The sequence below is a fragment of the Carassius gibelio genome, chromosome A9, assembly GCF_023724105.1.
Source record: "Carassius gibelio isolate Cgi1373 ecotype wild population from Czech Republic chromosome A9, carGib1.2-hapl.c, whole genome shotgun sequence".
Lineage (NCBI taxonomy): Eukaryota > Metazoa > Chordata > Actinopteri > Cypriniformes > Cyprinidae > Carassius > Carassius gibelio.
In genome coordinates this window covers 6,361,069-6,382,599 of record NC_068379.1, presented here as the reverse complement: position 1 = coordinate 6,382,599, position 21,531 = coordinate 6,361,069, and the positions used below count along the sequence as shown (strand labels likewise).

The 21,531-nt window shown below is 38.2% G+C and overlaps 1 protein-coding gene across 4 annotated transcripts in view; it reads right to left on the bottom strand.

Annotated features, from left to right (window-relative positions):
• Positions 1–21,531, bottom strand: part of LOC128019533 (unconventional myosin-Ib) — a 66,895-nt gene that overhangs the window by 35,654 nt on the left and 9,710 nt on the right. For all 4 annotated transcript variants that reach the window (XM_052605577.1, XM_052605576.1, XM_052605574.1 and 1 more), the window contains exons 2-3: positions 21,020–21,160; positions 16,582–16,697 (exon numbers count right to left, since the gene is read on the bottom strand). In XM_052605577.1, coding sequence (XP_052461537.1) covers positions 16,582–16,697; positions 21,020–21,145 — 242 coding nt within the window. In that variant the 5' untranslated portion in view covers positions 21,146–21,160. The remainder of the gene's footprint in view (positions 1–16,581; positions 16,698–21,019; positions 21,161–21,531) is intronic.

The following is a 21,531-nucleotide window of genomic DNA, read 5'->3' as shown; positions in this document are numbered from 1 at the left end:
AATAGGGGTATTTATATGGCACAAAAAGCTATCTATGTACAGTGTATCAAATCAGTAACATATAAAGTAAAAGTGTTTTAATCAACTGCCACAACCAACAATATCAGACTCCTATTGGTAGTAGCCACATCATGTCACTTCAAATTTGCAAAAAAAAAAACTTTGTACAGAACACAGAATAACTTAACTTTCTTGATGCAAATTGCTGTTAGACAGCAACAAACTGACGCTCCACAAACTGGACTGAGAATGAAACCCCAAAAAATATAGAGTCCATCTGATGGAGGTTTGGGCTTTGGGCGGAGGCCTGGGAAAGACTTGTGAGGAAAAGAGAAGAGTAGGAGAGCCAGAGAGGGCATGCGGCATTACATCAACACAGAAATGTGTACAGCCTAGATAGCAGATGTTTGAGCTTTGTGAGGTGGCAATAACGCTCTACGTGACCCGAACAAAAGAGAAGCATAATACAATTATCCAAGTCCTGGCAGAGGGCCATGGGAGGGGTCCCATTGAAGGAACATTTCCAAAGTGGCAAATCTGGACCATCATGAGACTTCAGGCAGTCTGAGAGTGCATTGCAAAATCTTTTTTACACTGGCGAAGGGTCCACATCATGAATAGCTTAAATCTGAATATGAATGGACCCTTAGGCTTCTGCAGGCCGTCCATAAAAAGCAACAAAATAGACACAAGAACTGTCCCAATGATAAATGGGACGAGACGCATGTGCGGTATTCATCCCGATCCAACTTTAAGCAAAAACTGAGCTTTGGTTTGCACTAAAAGGCCAGGGAATCATTAGATGTACTGTATCTTCATGCCTGCCTGGATCCACACCATGCGCAGGAAATTAAGAGTTCAGTGAGAACATCTTCTCTGAGGGGTCAGCCTACTCTATAAACTCTACTTTACAAGAGGGAGTCATTTCTAAAGTATGCAAACATCACTCTGACACAATAGAGAGATGTATTCAAAAAGAACCAATGTGAACATCAGTGTAAGCAATCCATGAGCTTTTGACCTGAAGAGCCCCCAACTGTCCATGAGCTGAACGACTGTTTCATGATAAATGGACGAGGAATGTCCTTTAACACATGGCCTACAGGAGATTTAACAGTCATATCAGTTTGATTTAAGGCTGCGGTGAGGCTCAAATCCGCAACATGGGGCACATTGAAAAGAAAATAGTACGTTGGACATTCTTCCATAAAAGGGTAAACTAATCACAAGGGCAAGAGCACCCAAATACAGCCAGCATCAATGGTGTTAATGTACAGAGCTGGGGGCAGGACGAAATGCACAGTAGCCAAATAATGAATCACACCTCAGCAAGCTGGACAGCTCTGTACAATGGAATAGGATATCCGTATGTGTTTAAGAATGAGTCACAGTGGAAGTAATGTTTTCCTGCTTGTGGTGAAGTAATCACGGACTCCGCTGGAACAAACAATGGCCCATGGAAGCTCCAGAGAAGGAAGGCCAAAAAATGCATTCAACCAGGTGGCCACAAACACCTCAGCTGCTTCCAGCACAATGCTCTTTTTTTGTTTTATAGACTTTAGTGAGTCTTATTTTACATGCACATGGAGAAGCTATTGCACAGCAACAGCAAACAGCCACCGGATGTGATGCTTTTCCATATGGGAGCTGTGAAATAAGACAATGTGATTCCCAATCGTTCAATCTCAGTGATTTTGCCAGTAAGTTTTCGCCAGCCTAAGTCTACACAAAAGCCAAAGACGACGCTGTGAAGGGACGAGTTGTGGTAAATCACATTTTCGGTTTGCAACATGTTTCTTCTGATCCCAACATTAGGAAAGAGTGGATTAACTTTTTTAATGAAGATCCAGACCCTATCAGTGAGAATTGGTCCTTTGTTGACTTAATTTTATGGCAGATTAGTTTACAAAATAACCATTTGACACATGATTTTCAGAAAGATTATTTACACATTTTTAACCTAAATCACAGCAGCATCCATCCGTGAAGGATGTTGGCTGCCAAACATATACAACTGTTAGCCAATCAGAGCAGTGGGTGTTTTCTGCAATCCGCCATGCCTATTCAAACAGAGCTTTCCAATGAGGGGGTCAAAACAAGATTGAAAATAGCTTAATACTTCTAAATTATGATGATTTTTGATGTAAAAAATCATGTTAATATTATAACTGGACCTCAGAGAACAATTAAGCTAATAACTTCACTTTTACTATAAAATTAAGAGTATATAAAAAAAAAAAGGTATCTTCCATTTGCTGATTTGTTTTAACACGGGGGTACTTGCACATATTGTTTGTTACAGGTGTTTTAACAATAGAGTGTTGGAGACCTAAATTTGGGACCCCCCTTCCATTGGCCCTTTCACACCTTCAGGAAGTAGAACACGGGAGTCTGTTTTTAGTTACCCCAAACCGGATGACTTTACCGCTTCTCTCTGTCTGCACTGACTCAACTTTCCTGATGTTTATGTTCTGTATGTTCTGTCAGGTGTCCCACATCTCCTTTGAGGAGACCTATGGAGACTTATATTCAGGCTCTACTCCAAAACCCAACAAGCTGTCTGTGTGAAGCATTTTAAGAGAACATGCATTCTTTTGGGAAAGTGTAGGCAGTGCTGCATGCATCCTACAGAAAATCCAGAATTAATTGTTACAAGCTGAGGGGAAAATAAATACTACATCCAAATGTGCCTACTTCTCTACTATACAACAGGCAAAGAGAGTAGCATGACTGAAATTAATTACTCTGTAAGACGGTTGGTAAAAAGTACCTGGATGACTCTATACTTTCATCGAGATCTTGAAGTTTGCATTCAGTGGCATGCTTTAACCATTATTCATGTGAGATATGGATTTGTGCCCTTACTGAAGTCCTGATTAAACAGAAGACAGATTTATTTATTTATTTTATGAGGTCATATTCACAAAATTGGACCCATAACATGCATTTAAATAGACTGGGTGAATTTTAACTTTAAGCTGACCCTACAGAAATTAGCTTAGCAACATGCTAACAGCAAAAGCTATTGAAATCAAATGCATGTTGAGTCTAATATTAAAGTATAATGGATTATTTTTTCACCAAAACTTTTAAAATGAAGTAAATAAGTATAGTTGAAATTTCTCTTGCTTTTTTAGAGCCCACTCAGCATTCAGGGATTGCGCTTTCCATAAAGGATACACATGACTCTGCCATGAATTTTGGCCAATACAAGAAATTTTAGATGTTTTCTGGAACAGCTTTTGAATTAGAAGCACAATTAGGATACCTTAATATGCTGTCTAAGCAGTTATAAAAAAAAAGCTTTTGGCGACGCACAGGAAAACGGATGAGCTAAAATGTATTCCACTATAAAACAATAGCGTTTTAGAGGTCTAGCACAAACCTTCATGTGTTCTGGTGTCCTGACGCCCCATCGAGAGAACATCCTCTCTCATTCGTTCTCCAGCACTCTTCAGGGATAGAAAGTGGCTTTCCAATATTCAAAATCAACCACAACCCAAATTAGAAATGACATTCACTAATATAGAGGGTGATGCACGCACACACTCACACTCACAGAAGGGTGGAAACAAAGGAAGAATATATGAAAATGCCACATAAAAATGCATCACTTGAATGGTCCAAACGGGGTGGTTGACCTAGTATGACCGTCAATGGATGAAGAGCTCTCTGGGAAGCGAGGAGTCTCCACAAGACCATAAACGATGTCATTATGGCAATAACTAGCTGTGGCCAAAGGGATACTGTTCTACACGAGCCAAAGCTTGTTTATCCAATCCTGTTGCAGGAAATGAGAGCGAGGGATTGTGAACATGCTGGGAGTGGGGTCAACCACATTTTGAGAGCCAAAATAAATAACATTATGGGGTGCAATATTGCAATTATATAATGGTCATAAGTTAACACCGTATATAGCATGGCTAACTAGCTCAAAGGTTGCTTGCTTATACAAACTTTATAAAACGTCTCATATTTCTATAAAACAGCATGATATAATGAATGTTCTCAAAGTTGACATTATTTTTATGAAGAAAACAAGGGTTTATTTAAAGAAACCGTTACATTACACACACACACAAATATATATTTTTTTGAGATTGTGAATAAGCAAAGGCTTTTCACAGTGACATAGACTGCAAATGTTGGTAAGGTAAAACTGGACAGTAATGTTTTAGAGAAATGTTAATTAAAACGGCAAATAATTCAACACATGGTTAGGTTCTTTCAAATGTAAGAGTTCATCTGATACCAATGGAGAAAAATGAAGGTCAAGTGTTTAAGTAAGTTGTGAAGTCACTGCTAAAACCCTGAGAAACCAAGCCAAGTCAAAGCAGGAATGTAAACAAGTGAGAAAAGCAAATACTGGCTGAGGCCAAGTTCATGACACACCATAGTTTTCGACATGTGACCATTACAGATCATAAATCCACAAAGGTCCATGTTACTTTAATATTTGGAAAGCAAATAAGCAATCATGGACATCTGGCAGTGAGCAGACACGATTACTACATGCCTGTCTGGAATACTGTAGTAGGATAAGTTTTGTTTAAATACTGGACAAGGTTCTCAAAGGAAATAATCAGTAAATCAATTAAACATTCATTTGTTTCCAAATTACATTTCGAGTGAAAGATTTTCCACATTAAAAACTGACAATAGAAAATATTATTTGAAAAGCCAGTCAAACTCCTATAATGTCGAATTATGTTTAACTCTAATTAACTAACAGACAAAAGAAGTGTAAACATTTTTATTTGCATGCAGAGTCATAGCTATTGATGACAGAGGTGATTAAGTTATTACACAACCTGAGCCAGAACAAACAGTGTGGAAATAATAAAGCCCTCATGCAATCCACTAGAAGGGACTTTCCATTTGGGAAGTGAGCATTTCCCCACTATATCCCAATGGACCCATAATGTTTCTTTCTTTTTGGGGGGGGACTAATTCAGTTTTGAATTGTAGGCAGTGAATACTGCAGAGACAGAAGCAGTTTGCTTTGTGTTATACTGACAAAGGGTGAGGGTGGGTGGCCATAATTACATGAGAAAAGAAGCTTCCCTCTCTACCACAGAGCATATCTGCCAATGCAAAGTCCAGAGTTCATCTATCTCTGTGTTAAAAGCCACCGCTGATAATCAATAACCAGAATGACACATTCACTTAAATGTCCATGTGAATGTTAAAAGGTATTTGCCAACACTTGTTATATAATATTACCTGTAAGCATGTGTGGGTTGAGCAACATCATGAATGTGAGTCACTTGCAGCTAATAAAACGGTGTTGAATTGATTGTAAAGAAAATTATTTGAAATAAATACAAAAATAACGTTTTTATGTCCTTTACAATTGCTAGATCGTGGATTGTGATGTCTTGGGTAAAAGCAAACGCTGACTGTAAGACATCAATTTATGCTAGGGATGTTCATTTCGGTTATTTTTCCTAACCGATAACCGACGCTCGTTAACCGATTATTAACCGTTAACCGACAAGATTATTTTCAATTAGAATTGAAATAAATTAGAAAGAATAAGTGTCAGTGACCAGTTAAAAATACTAATATTTGTTTCCCGGGGATTATTTTTACATGCGCAAAAAGCAACAAACAACAGAACATGTGGATTCACATGGTAATCATATCACATCACGGAATTGCAGCGCTTCTGAAAAACATAATACAACTAGGTTTATATAGCGAATAAATAGGCCTATGAAAGAAATTTTTTTACTTGAATAATAAATTATGAAAATGAACGAAAAATGCAGAGTTTCAGTTCATTTTTGTGCTGCACCAAAGGAAACAGATGGCAGAAAGTGGCATCCTATTTTCTTTAGGCTTCTCTTATGCACAAAGATTTGTTTTTATTGTGAATGTATACAAATAAAGGCAAACTGTATAAAATTCTGAATATCAGTGACTAATAGAACTTCCTTCCAATGTTAGAAGGAAAAAAAAATTCCCTGGCGCCGCATGCGCGCACAGAGTTAAGCTTTGCTACTTTGACAATGCAGCCTGTTCATTATCATAATAAAATACAGTCAGTCAAACATATGGGGGGAAAAACACACTGATCAGTTTAAATATGTAATAAAAATCTGTGTTGTTAAGCGTTATTTTGTTTTACGTGGATATTGGAACTCGAGTGAAGTAGGCTATAATAACATATATTTTGGCAAACACATATTGCGAATACGGAAACATTTGATTTTGTGTCGAATGAGAGACTCAACGTTGGTTTCAGTTTTGTTTTAGCCTAAATAAATTCATTTTGGCTTGTCGTTTATGTTGCAATAAGTTCTTTTTTTATTCGTTTTTTTTTTTTTTTTTTTTTTAAATAGGCTACTGTTAATTGAAAGGATTTGTTGTGGAGTGAGTGGAACTAAAATGGCATAGCTATGTTCACAGTGTTTATTATAATGTTTATAAACATTTCATGTTGGCGTTAGGCCTATTTGTGAATGAAATATCATGCAACATTAATAGTATATAGTTTCACATGTAGGGAGAAAGTGATGTCTTTTTTTCCCCCTGTAAAATCCTGGATCATAAATGGACTCTGGGTAAGCAAACAACTGTAGTAACCAATTTTATAATTGCCTACATCTGGAGGGCAGCAGCTGAAGAGCATAATATTGTACTTTAAGTTTTACTTAGGCCTACTTAAAACTATTGTAATCTAACATTGGGATACTTCAGATGGATATGCAGAGATGTAGGTGCTACACATATTCAAAACAGCATAAGGCTTGGTGAAATTTCTAACCTTGCAACTCTCATAGATCTTGATTCCTCATTATACGACCCTTTTAAACAGCAGTTTCAGCAAATTTGTGCCAGTCTAGAGTTTAGGCATTGACATGATGAGAAAAGCAGACATCTGGCCCGCACCCTGGATGAAACATGCCTCCTGCTTCCCCATATGTGTCAGATGTGGCAGTGAAAAAACAATCTCCCATCTCCCACACACACCCAAATCACCAAATTCACACTTCTACAATTTGTAGGGATGGGGTGAAGATGACCTGCTATTCTGATTATCAGTCCAGTAATCTATACATCTCTTTCTCTGCCTACAAAGACAGTCATGAAAAGAGACACACCCTATACTACAGAAGTAAAGGCTAATGTTACAGTACAGGGATGATCAACACAAATTACATATACACCAGTTCTGGCCTGGAAGTAGGAGTTAAAGTGCCTGGATAATACCAGCATAAATCCCTGTTTTCAACCTCAATGAAGGCCAGACAGCCTTAACCAAAGGGTGCCACATGGTACAACCTAAACATGATTAAATCAAGAAAAGTCTTTTAAAATGGACTTCAAAGCACTATAATGGGGGACAGTTCATCCAAAAATGAACATTGTTTCACCATTTATTTACCCAACCCTGTAATTCAGACATATGATTTCAGGCTAAATGTTCAAGCTTCTGTTTTCCACTCAAAAAGAGTGGAGGTATGATATTTTTTGGAGAACTATTCATGGAGGAATGTTTACTGTTGCTTTCATAAGGATCACTCAAAACACAGAAAATGCAAGAAAAAAAATGATTTGCAAATCTGCAGTAATACAAAAAGCCACATATTACAGTTTGGGGATTTTTTTCTTTTTCTTTAAATTGTGCTCTACATTAAATTGTTCTTCGACAATAATGGAAAAAAGAAAAAGAAAACCAAACTATCTATACATTCATGCATTTTCCAAAGTGCTTTTCCTATATAGAATGCTGGAGCCCATTTCTCACAAAAAGGTACAAAACTATCTGGTACCCTTTCCAAATGTACTAATAGGTATGTTTGAAGCACTAATAAATACTAATATTTACCTTTAAGGTACTAATATGTACCATTTAGGTGCATATAAAGTACAAAGATGTACCTTTTATCTTTTGTACCTTATGGTTCCACCCCAGCGATATCATCTTGGGGTCATACACAGGGAAACACCCTACATGCTTTAGTAATCCATTGTAAGGCTTCTAATTGTCTAGTTCAAGACAAAAAAATAAAATAAAAATAAAACTCAAATCCCTCTGAGCTGTTATTTTGCAGGCTGGGCTGCACTATCAGCAGGGTGCATTCTCTCTGCAAACAATGCCCTGGTGCTGCTCAATAGCAGAGTGCTGAGAGGTCCCATTACATCACTACACACAATATAATACAATCCACCCCCTGAGACGTAGCAGCTCAATCTGGGCATGGCACTCTGACCAAAGTCCCCGTCTGCAACACCACCTCCACACCACCCAATACCCCTTTCTTCCAGAACTGATATCAGGATATGCACCTGCCACCAACTTTGTCATGCAGATTACTGAAAAGACCTTCAAAAGACACACATGGACACTAATTGGCTTATATGATGTATATTGTCAGTGTTTAATGTGAGGAATGTTGGCTACTGTCCAAGAAAGGGCGACATTATGGCTTTGTCCTAGGGTGCTTTCACATCTCTAGTTTGGTTCATTTGGTCCGAAACAAGGGCAAACAAATTATACATTGTAGCATTTTTAAGCCTTTTTGGTTCCTTTTCACACCACACTGATTGTTTTGGTCCGTACCAGTTGAAACGGACCAAAATGCAGTCACATGACAACATCTACATCACTCATTGGCCATGACGTATTTCCTAAACTGCTTTTCGATTGGTCAGAATCTACGTGTGGGAATATTCCAACATAAGAGGGAAAGCCAGCAAACAACACGGAGACAACACAACTATGGAGAGATGTCTGCGTGGGCTTGATTTGTCCCTGGCCATAATCTAGTACATTGTTTGTATACACCACAATATGCAAACAATACATTTCTATAATGAAGCGCGGGTGTGGCTGGAAAACAATGTTCTAATGCACTGCAAACGGCAAGCGGGAATCGCTCGTAACTTCAAGCGGAGGCGTACATTAATTCGTCTTAACTCTGACATTTTCATGGTCATCTGACCAAATTTCTATGAGGCTACGCACCTCCTCACTACTCCAAGTTTGTCCACGAGCTGCCATGCTAAAGTGCAAACTGGCAACAAACACTTCCTCATCCCATAATGCACAACGCAGTTGACTACGGGAGCTGGTTTAGTCCAAAAATTATCAGTACTTTTTGCAGTTGGGTCTGTTCGAGGTCGGATCACGTTCTCACCACAAACGAACCGCTCCTGAGTTCGTTTGAAAGTGGACCGAGACCACCTCTTCAAGCTGGTCTCGGTACGATTTTTTGGTCTGCTTTTGGTGCGCACCAGAGTGCGATTGCTGCTTTCTCACCTGCCCAAACGAACCGCACCAAAGGGGGAAACGAACTCTGGTACGATTCAACCGAACTAAATGAGGCAGGTGTGAAAGCACCCCTATCCAGCCTAATTTACGTGGACCCCTTCCCCTGTTTTCTGTGAAGATTAAAAAAAAAAATTAAAAAAAAAAAACTATTACTGGAATTCAGCAGAATGGATTGAAACATTTTAAAATGTGTTCTGTAGGTGCAGATTCAACTCATCTATAAGCAATTTGGAATACACTACTTAGGCAACAACTCTGTGTATCATTCAAACAAAATGTGCAAAGCGCATATGTAAATTATTTATAATAGAGTATGTGGTTAACATGCTGCTAAGCTAAATGACTTGGTACAGCACAGAAATACACAGATATTAGGTAAAGTAGCCTATTTTATCTTACCCCATGCACTAAATACAACAGTAGACTTGGAACAGAGCACATGAATATCATTCTAATGGCTACTCAATTAGTGCTAATAGCCTGGAACACAGCTGCAAACTCTCACTGCAGCTTCTTTTGGATGAGCAGTGTTGGGTAGCAGGTGCGAGCAGGGCCACAGCACACAGAAAACCCCAGAGGAAAGAAGAGGGCCATCTAGTTATTACATATGGGCAATGAGAGTGTTTCGAAGATGTCTGGACAGACAATGCTTGTCTAAAGCGCTTGGCAAAGCTCATCCATTTAATTAAGACAGTGTGTGTTCTGTGGTTAAAGCTCAAGTAATGACTCGTCATGCCTGCTGCAGGATGTTGTCGACACAGATGCTCATTAAAGGATAAATTATAATTGTGTCAATATTTACTGACCTTTTTGCCATTCCTTTTGTTCTTATCAAGTTGATTTAATGAATTATGTAGCTGTCATATGACAGTTTATATAGACCAATGATGTTAATATTCATAATAGTAATATTATTATAATTATAAACCATATTAGTAGTCTGTATATTCCAAGTCTGAAGTCATGCAATAGCGGTGTGTGATTTATTTATTATTATGCTAATATTTTGGTGCTTTTGAAATCAAAGCACTTGGAAAACGGTAAAAGAACTTGGGCTGCATGATAAATCGCATGCGATATTTAATGCGCATCTTGTCAGTAAAGCGAAATTCACTACACAGAGTAAATGTGTTATTTTACTTTTTCCTAATAAATGCTATGAACCTAGAATTAAAAAAGTTTTGTGATGGATCTTCAAAACACGGGTAAGGAATGATAATGGGCTGAGAAAATGACATTTTAATTATTGGGTGAACTATTCCAATATAGCATTTGACTACACAAAAATAATAATTACCAAAATAAAGCATAAAAACCAAGATTAATAATTTGTGAATATCTTTTGAAGGTTACTGAAGGCCCATGTCTTCTAGTGATTCTTGTTGGTGCATGCTTTCTTTAGCACTCTTTCCACACACAGATGGCCACTACGCCACAGACAGCAGAGCAGTGTGAAACTCCGTCTGTTTGGAAGGGAGAGGTGACACCGGGCTTTTGAACCATGTGCGGCTGCCAGAATGAGACGTTTCACACTCCTTCTGGGTCATTAACTAAAACAATCTCAAGAGTTCATGCTCCCATTCCAGCGGTCAGAGAAGATCCAATGCAGAGCATTTCCAAACATCCTATCATTACAATTTTAGCCTTCTGATGAATCACATATTTGTTTTAATGCAGTTTATTTTTAAGGTAACTATTCCCTCTACCAAACATAATATTAGCAGGCATCGAAAATCAACAATGTTCATAGTATGCAATGTCATGTTTATTAGAATGCTAGATTAGAAAGAATTTGATTTTTTTTTCAGTTGCTTTTATGTAAAACACTTTAACAAAATCTAATAAAAATCTAAAAAAAAAAAAAAAGTTTTTGATTACTAAAACTTTAAGATTAAAACAACTGCTACACTGACACTGAACATTTTGAGTGATGAATGAACCAAGGGAATCGAATTTGAGTGACAAATTAATCGTATAATAAAGTACGAATAATAAATACTTACAAGGCAAAAAACAAGGTAGGACGACAGAAATAGTTAAAGTGAATTAACATATTAATGTTGTATTCACAAATACAACAAAAAACTTCACTCGTACTGACTCTTATTCTGTCTGAAAGAATGAAAAGACCGAGTTGAAGGTTGAGCGATTCGGCCAATCAGATGAAAGCAGCGTTTCAGCTCCGCCCACAATTGCGAATTAAATATTGAAGCCATAACCCGAAATTATCAAAACATACACGCATAGATATATATCCATTACGTACACGGACCAACTGTCTTGTCCATGTTCTCTCACTTGAATCCTCTCGAATCTTGAGTCTCTTGACCTTCTGCAAGCCCCGCCTTGTTCACGCAGTGATTGACGTGGCGCGAGGGGGCGGAGACGTGATCGGCTCGGAATGCATTTTCAATGTGCACATTGAATTTAGCTACATTCATTGTGGGACATTGAATGAAAATGCAATTGTAAGTGTCGTGACTGTGAGTGATAATGCAATTAAGAAAAATTGCATTTGAATGATAATTTTGCCCCAGTTTTTGCTTGAACATGTTATACATATCTAATCATTTCTGTAATACATTTTCATTTTAATTTTGCAACTTATAAAGCGTTAAAATTAGTATTCATTTTTCAGATTAAAACTAGTGTGTGAAATGGCAAATGAAGATTATGTAATTTATTTTTCATTTTGCACCATATGTTACACAAATGTATTGGAAAATGTTAATGTAAATACAGAAATGCATTGCCATTTTGGAATTGCATTCCAAATTGAATAATGCTACCCATATGCTTCCATATCTTACTGCCTCTGGCACACCTGCACACTCTAAACTCTTCATGTCTTTAGTAGAAACCAAAAACACTATTTTAAATTACTGCTCTGTTTAAATCACCCATGTTAATTCCATACAAATGCCAACCAGACTGCAACAGAAAATGAATTGAACCACCTAACAGGTTTGTACTTTGTAGCTTTCTCTTTTTCGGTTTTATCACGTGATAGAAAGTCTAAGGCCTTGTCAAGCCAAAGGGCTAACTCATCTAATCTGCGGCCTAATATGCATCAAGCTAAGAAAGTCAAAGTCAAAGTCAAAGTGCATTTTTAAACATTCACTCACTAAAAAATAAATAATTTTTAATCAATGACTTGACAATCTGGATTTTGGGTTTCTACATGAAACATGGCTAGAAGACCGCTGCAGTGCTACATTCCTCAATGAAGCAGCCCCTCCTAACTTTAATTTTATGAGCATCTGCAGGACTGTTAGGAGAGGTGGGGGTGCAGCTGCTCTGTTTAAAGATGTCTATCAATGCAAGCAAGTGTCATTTGGTAAGTACTTGTCTTTTGAATATCTAGGTATTGTGTTTTTCACGCATTCTGTTTATCATTATCTACAGGCCTCCAAAATACTCTCCAGCCTTTCTTGAAGAGGTCACAGAAATGTTATCAATGATTTCCTCAGAGTTTGACTGTTTTGCTATTGCAGCGGATTTTAATATTCACACAGATAATGAAGAAAACAAAACTACAAAAGAAATGATAACACTTTCAAATTGATTCAGCATGTGCATAAACCTACACACAATAAGGGACATACTCTAGATTTAATCATCAGTAGAGGTCTAAACATTTCATCCATTTTTATTAAGGATGTAGCACGGTCTGATAACTTCTATATTTTCTTTGAAATACTGAGCTAAGCTACCACTGTATCTAGATCTGTCTCGGTCAGAAAGAGATGCATTAACAAGAACACTAGTGTGCTAGTGTGCAAGGAAAAAACTGAAGTCAATGCATTTTGAAACAAAGTTGAAGTTCTCAGGGTGTATGCACCAGAACCAGAAAATCTGAGCATATAACACCAGTCTTCACGTCCTTACACTGGCTTCCAGTTACATTGAGGATTGATTTTAAAGTACTTTTACTCGTATATAAGTCACTAAATGACCTAGGACTGAGATACATTTCAGATATGCTCACTGAATATAAACCTAACAGAGCACTCAGATCACTAGGTTCAAGTCAGTTAGAAATACCAAGGGTTCACAGAAAACAAGGGGAGTCATCCTTTAGTTACTATGCTGCCCGCAGTTAGAATCAGCTTCCAGAAGAGATCAGATGTGCTAAAACACTAGTAACATTTAAATCTAGACTCAAAACTCATCTGTTTAGCTGTGCATTTATTGAATGAGCCCTGTGCGATGTCCGAACTGATTGCACTGTATTTTATGAATTGACTGTATTTAAATTAAATTAAATGAATGTTTAATCAATTCTTAAATACTTTTCAAAGTTTTTTTTTTCCTATGATTATTGTACTTTATTTTATGTAAAGCACTTTGAATTACCACTGTATATGAAATGTGCTATATAAATAAATAAACTTGCCTTGACATGACATTGGCCCAACCAATGGAATTTTGAATGGACTCATTTTTACAAGTCTCATTCAAGTTTGGTGACAGTAGTAGAAGAGAAAGTACACACTTCAATTTGAATAACAGATCTCTGGTGCCGGAGTTGACAGAATGACCCTTTAAGCTGCCAAATCTGAACTTGCCCTTGGAAAAGACCATCCCCCGTTTCACCCCTGTGAACTCTATGACAGCCAGTGATTACTTTGAGCTTTTAGTCTAATTGGCTTGTTTCTGCAGGTTTGGGTGAAGAACTGAATTAACCAAGTTGCTGTGAGGAACAATCATATCACATGCTGTCTCTCTGTAGAGCAAGTACACTCAAAACTGCCAATATAAACCCCAAAATTCATGAGCATCTGTTAAAATCGATAAGGGTTGCATGCCCTCGTCATGGATAGGAAAAGATGATTAGGGAAGGACAACTTCCAAACCTTGTCAAAGTCTCATTTAAAAAAGATATAACACACACAAGCCTAAGCAGATGGCCTGACTTGGAGACTAAGATCAAATTATGGAGTCTTTTACAAAGACCTCCCTTAAAAGAAAAAGCTCACAGTCTTTAAGGAGGACCTATTTAAAAAAGACCTTAATCCAAGCCTCTCATCAGTGATGAGAATTAGTCTTAGGCCTAGACATACACTACGCAAGTAGAGTGTCTAGTCCTACGCAAGTAGAGTGTCTAGTCCTGCTAATGTCCAATTCAGTTTAGCTCCAACTTATCAACATACTTGCCTGTAAGTTTCTAAATCTGTATATCAAAGTGCCCTTTCACCCTCATTTACCATTTCCTACACAACTCTACTAATATAGTGCAATGAATGAGTGAAAACCAGTGAGTGATTTCACGTCAAGTCCACCAGAAGTGGTGCAAAACACCATCTTCTAACTACATGTGGAAATTAATTTGGTGCGGTGCTCACTGCATTTGGGAATTCTAGTGGTTAGCTGTTGAGTGTACATCGGTCGTACCACTGACGTGAATTATGGGATTGAATGAGTGCATTTGATAATGTACACTATGTTAGCGGTTCTCAATTCCAGTCCTCGCGACCCCCTGCTCTGCACATTTTGTATGCCTCTTATCACTTCAAATGTTTGTTCTATTCAAACGTAAGTGCCCTCCGAAGTGGACATCACAGGATATTCCCCCATGGTTCCAGTTTGAAGCAAATGTATATGTCCCATCTAAAGTGCACTGAATTGTGCGAGATGTGAATTTAAATTGCATTTATTAACCGAGTTATATGATGTCACACTTGTTTGTGTGTAAAGACATTGCGCAGTGCAAATCTGTGAATGAATGTTCCGAAGTGAAGTGGACTTCAAAAGATTTCCCCTGCTCAGTGAGTAGGGAGCAATGAACACTGTGTAGAGACCATGTCAATCGCAACACAGTTCATGCTTGGAGCTCACTTCTAACAAGCTGATTATCTGAATCAGGTGTGTTAAAGACAGATATACAACGTGCATCAATTCATTTAAAAAAATTGAAATACATGAATAAAGTTTATTAAGCAACCAAGTACGCATTTTATTTTACATTTATGCATTTGGCAGACACTTTTATCCAAAGCGACTTACAGTGCATTTCTACACTAGAATTTATTTATTTTTAATCAGTATGTGTGTTCCCTGGGAATTGAACACACACAACCTTCTGTGCAGCTAACACACTGCTATACCACTGAACCACAGGAACATTGCATTGCATTCTAAACATTGCTGCAAAGGGTAATCTTCAGTTTCCCAGGTCATCCAAATGCAAAATTGAGCACGCATGAGCAAAGATGGCTGATTTCAAATTGCATTGGATGTCCTGCACCAGCTGAGAGACAGTTATTGAGATCGATGAGAATGTTAACGCATAGCTTACTTCAATTATTATACCTTTAAGCTACAAGCCTGGTTCTTCCAATATTTCTAAAAATGATAAAACAAGCACAGACTTGACTAAAACGTACCCAAAAGCTTGACAACAGTTTGAGCACAGACGCTCTTGGTCATTTCGCTACTTCCCCTGCCTGACTGCTGTGTTTACTGTGGTGATGATCATAAATACTATTCAACAGTTTGTGCTGTTAACAGGACCGGTTATGGCTCATTGTACCAGGACGCCGAAATGCACGAGCCCAGGAGGCCAGTGAACCCAGAACCATCTAAGAGATCTGCTTCTCAAGCATGACAGGAAAAGCAGCTGCCCTGGAATGAGCTCAGGGCCTGGCTTCAGATCAGAGGAGCGTCGACCCTGACATCACTGTAACACTGCTTAGACTAAAACATATGAACATGGAAGGGTCCAAGACTGAAGGAGTGCTTGCATACCAGAGCAAATGAACAGAGTAGGCCCAGAAGCTCCCAAAAAACTCAGCTATTTATTTGAACTTCTCCTTATCCCAGGGGAGAGAGTACAGAATGAGTAAAATGAATGAAAAGTGTTTCGCTACAGTCATTTTCATTAGAGTAAGTTTTGAGTAAGATCAGGCCATGGTGTTTTTCAGAGTGTAAATGTGCGTCTGCTATGTTTTGATTTGGCGGTCTGGTCAGGCGGCTGGCAGCCCTCTAGAGACAGATGGTCATTAGCTGGAGCAGGACAGGACAGTGTGCCACCCCTCCCCCGAGAGGGCTGGACATCACCTCTCAGAGGTCGAGTAGATAGAGCATACCGTGTTTATGCACACTTTCTCTGCAAAATCACTTCTGCAAACATGACACCACTGGAGGACCTTCACATAGGTTTTGATAAAAAAAGCTGCATGCCTTTCCAACCCTGTGCATACATGTCTGCAACTTTTTTCACAACTTTGTGTATGGCCGACCAGGAAGTCTAGGAATCAACTAGACAGTGACTTTATAAACAGTAAGCTTTTTACACTCACATGTGTGGACTGAGCTCGTAGAAGTTCCTGTTGCGATACTCCTCCACCTTTTCTGCTGTGTAGATGGGCAGGGACTTGTAAGGGTTCATGGAGATCACCACACTGCCAATGTATGTCTGTGGAGGACAGTGAAAGAAGCAGTGAACCACCGATCAACACACAGGAAAACACATGAAATGAGAAGAGACAACATCACCATATAGTACTATATTCAGTCTACAGTAGGGCTGGGACAAGGCGTCGAGGTCATCGATGACGTCGACGCAAAATATGCGCATCGATTCGCCGACTTGTTTTTATTTCTCTAAAAAACGTTTGCAAAACGTTTACCTTTTGTGCGCTGAATATGCGCGATGGCCGGATCAACATTCTGTCCAACGTTATATAACCAATCCAGGGGTTTTTCTGCATTGATCTTTTTTTTTGGCGGCTGTCAAAGCCTTATTTGATCGGTGAGTGATGTAGAATAGAATGACTGCTGCGCCTGACAGGGCACGTACGCACTCACAGTCTTCAAACAACACGAGCGCTTCTTGCTCTCTCTCTCCCTTGTGCATATTAAATCAAAATCATTAAACACGATAGAAAAAGAGTGAAACACCAAAGTTTCACGTGGAGCATTCAGAGATTTTTTTTTCTCCATGACAGGCTGCTGGCTCCCACTGTTAATTTTTATTTAAATTTTTTTGTGGAAAAGCACTCTCTGTATTAGCTCAAAGCCCTCAAGTTTACATTGGTTACTGTATTCTTTCAATTGCTCTAAACAAGTATTTTTATCTGAAAGATTTTTTTTTTCAGTAAGCTAGGCCCTATGTGTTCAGTAAGCTTGTTTCAGTAAGCTATGTGTTTTCAAGGATTCAAGGTTTTATTGAATGCTATCTCTATACAAGTGCAAAGTAATGCATTCTTAGTCAGTCTTTTATTTTGTAATTTTAAGAGCAATAAACATATTGCAATGTTAAGGAATTCATGTTTTTTTTTTCATTCAGATATGTAAATTAACATGTATAAATTGTTAGTAGTCAATTAATGGGGAGATAATTCAAAATCGAATCGGTCTGAAAAAATTAATCGTTAGATTAATCGATGCATCCAAAAAATAATCACTAGATTAATCGTTTAAAAAATAATCGTTTATCCCAGCTCTAGTCTACAGCAGTGGTCCCTTCTCAATCCTGGTCCTGAAGAAACCCAACACTGCACATTTTAGATGTCTCTCTAAACAAACTCAAACTGATTAATCTCATCAGCTCATTAGTAAAGACACCAAGACCTCAAATCTGTGTGTCAGATAAGAGTAGGGCTGTTCCGAATACTATTTTTTGAGCTTCGAAGCTTTGACAGTAATCAACACTGAATATTCGAAGCTTCGGAGGGAGGGGCTGAAGATATTATTCTCTCTAATAAAGGCAGGAATCTCTGTGTCTTGTCAAGTTGCATTTTTATTATATCGAGAACCGTTCATCCAGTCGATTTCACGCATGGCAGGAACAGTTTGTAATCATGCCATGTCATACCAGGCTCATGAGGAAATACAACTAACAGTCCTTGGAAATGTTCGGCCCAATAGTCAAAAAAGTGGCTATATTCAAGCGTGAATGAAGACATTTTTGCGGGGGGATTCCAGGTGTAAAAAAAAAATAAAAATAATTAGCATTCCTAAATTTTTTAATCAAATGCCAACCCACCAAACGAATATTCTAATAATTAAATATTCTAGTACAGCCCTAGATAAGAGAGACATCAAAAATGTGCAGTGCTGGTTGTTCTCCAGGACCAGGGTTGGGAACAACTGGTCTACAGTACAGGTAATACTGAGCATACAATACTGGTACCCAAGTGTTGTCCCCGCAGAATGTATATGCATTACCGAGCCAGTCACACAATGAAAATAATGGCACGTTCCTATCACGAAAATGATGGTAATTGTGAAATTTCACTTGAACCGGTATCGTGACATCCCTAAAGGACACTGAACTGCTTTCATCCTTGTCAAATCTAGTTCATGATCCCCTGCTGTGAGGCACAACATTCTGTTGTAGGAACATGGCGGCAGCAGTATAGGGGAGTAGAGCCACAATATGCCTCTGTCTGCACAATCCTGATGGGAATTCCTGGGTATTGTTCAGACAGGCAGGGGGCCCGCAAGCACCCGAACAAGTGAACACAAACAAAAATGTTTGGAATCCCAAGAAATATCAACAACACAGGGTGGTCAAAAGTGGCCAGCGAGGGCAGTGGTGTCTAAAGTAGTCCATTTCGGATGACTCAAGCAAACACACTGAATAATTTATTCCAGCATCTCTGGAATATCAATAAAAGTACAGACATCAAGCCGGACATATGCTATAGGTCAAGCACTTGAAGTTTAGGCAAATTTGCAAACACTGAATTTATCATAAAAGCTTTTTGATCCAGTGGCTTAATAATTATTTCACACATACAGAAGAGACCTGGTATTTTTTAATTCAATGAAGAATATAACCAAATCCTCCCATTCCCAGATGGACTTAAATACTGTTCACAATGGTGACATCTGGGGCACTAGAGATGTGATGACTATGGGTGCATTAGAGCAGGACTAGGCCTGTGTAAATAATTCAATTGGCCCTTAAATGCATCTAAATGAGAGCTGGTGAATCTACATTTTGGATGAATGGGCAACCGACGATCAATAAAAAGCATCAATGAAAGAGTGAGCTACACAATCACATCGGTTCCTTACTACTAAATGTGCAAATACACACAAATAAAAACATTTGTTCTTTCGTGCAGCCAATAACACGGAGCAAAGTTTAAAGATAGCGATAAATACAAGGACATTTGTTCCATAATTCTACAGCTCTGATTGCCTGCTGTATCTGAAAGCGGAACCCTTTAGAACCATTTGCGACAGAGCATTGATAAGATAAGCAGATGTTTATCTGTAATATTCATTGTAAAGTTGGTGAAATGTAAGAGATTTGATGGACTGTGATGTAAGCTTCTTGGCATTTAAAGAGATGATACTGAGGGTGGAGACGTTCCTAGAATATTCTCCATTAACCGCTTTTAAAATATAAGCCTGAAGGTATTCCTCAGCAGTATTTCTTCACTTTCATGTCATTCCAAACTTATTTTGTTATGTTGAACACAAAAGCAGAGGTTCCTTTCCATACAACAAGTGACCAATTGGGAAATATTAGGGTTGTATTGACAACTTGATGCTATTTTGTCCTTTTAGGAGCTCAGTGAACCGTCACAAGGACAAGTCTGCTTTTGGCAGAAAACCTATGAGTGAGTATTTTTATTTATTTATTATTTAACGCCATTCCAGCCATGTGAGCGACGATAGACTTAGAATTTATGGTTGGTGTGACTATAACTTACTAACAATAAAGATAATTAACCAGTTTGCTCAAAGTGCAAAGAACATAAATATACTGTGGTCAACATAAATTTGCTCTTGTCAGCACTGTTCTATGCAGTTTGGGGATTCACATTAAATACAAGGTTAGAGTTTCTATTACAGACTACTGGACATCGAGGGCTGTGTGTAGTTAAACCCATTTGTGACTAACTACATGGTTTTAGTCTTTTATTACTGGTCAGATTACAGCTTTGCAGAATCTAAATAAACATTTTTAAGGGTCCATTTTAATGGTGCCACACAAAATGTAAATCGGCCATTAGAATGGGAATTAAAATATTGATATTTCCTGATACTGAATGTGAATTGTAAATCTGAACATGCTAGAGCTTCCTGTCAATTTCAGCAGTGAAAAAAAAAAAAAAAAGAAAGAAAAAAAAATTAGGCCCATTTTTAAATACTTAAGGTGCTGGCCTAGCGAAATTTCAGAAACAAAGAGGTCTGTTATATTGTCAAGAGTGTAGTGATGCATGAAGCACAGATCACACACAAGTCACTTTCTAACACTAGTGTGATTAAATTGTGTTGAAAACAAAACTGACTGTTTTCACACAGGTTTCCTGAACGGTCATCCTGTATGCTATTGGCTGAACAACAGATTTTACGGTGTCTGACCAACAAAACAATGTTTTAATAGTGCAACTGTGCTTGTTCATGCTCCAAGAAAGGTAAAAAATATCTTCAATTCTCCTTACACTTTTGGAATGGTTATTACACAGCTATTTACACTTCAAATGGACCCATTTCATAGGCTGGTTTGGGATGCAACAGCTTTCAAAACCGAGCCCAAAATGAATGAGAAAGACATGAGGAACAGGGACAGAACAATGAGAATGCTATGATTTACACTAGTGCTTCTCTCTACACTCCCATTTATCATTTAGTGGGAACACACTCAGACTAAATTTAGACACTCTTGATGTGATGGGACTGTCTGGAGTAGTGAAAGCCTAGAATCAGACGACTACCAAGAAAAGGAAAGAGCAACTGTTGCATGATGTTCTCAGCAGAAGTAGAAGCATTACTTACATAGATCTCGTTGTGATCGAATCGCTTCTTCAGATTCTCAATGAAGGCGTCTTCTGATAGGGGCTCAATAAGGACCATATCGCCCACCCCTATCATATTGTCGAGAAGTGATGTCTTCACCTCCATTTTGGACAACACCCCCTACAGAGACAGCAAGACAAATAACATATCACAATCACAAAGTTCTGTAGGCATTGACTTAGATGCACATCTACTGTAGGTCAATGGGGTTAATTTGTTAATTTGTGAGTGTTTATTAATTTACATAAAATACATAAAACATTTCATTCATACTCAACTATTTAAATGTTTACTTAAAGCAAACCCATCACTGAATTGTCACTGAACAGTTAACATCTAAACAGACCTATTTTCCCTTCTCTGGTCACTAATCCAGATGCCAGTTGCATTTAGGGCCTTCATTTGAGGCTTTACTGAGTCCCTAAACCCCCTAAACAAATGGGCAATGGCAAAGTGTAGTGCTCAGCATAAAGCTCCTCCAATAACAGCCC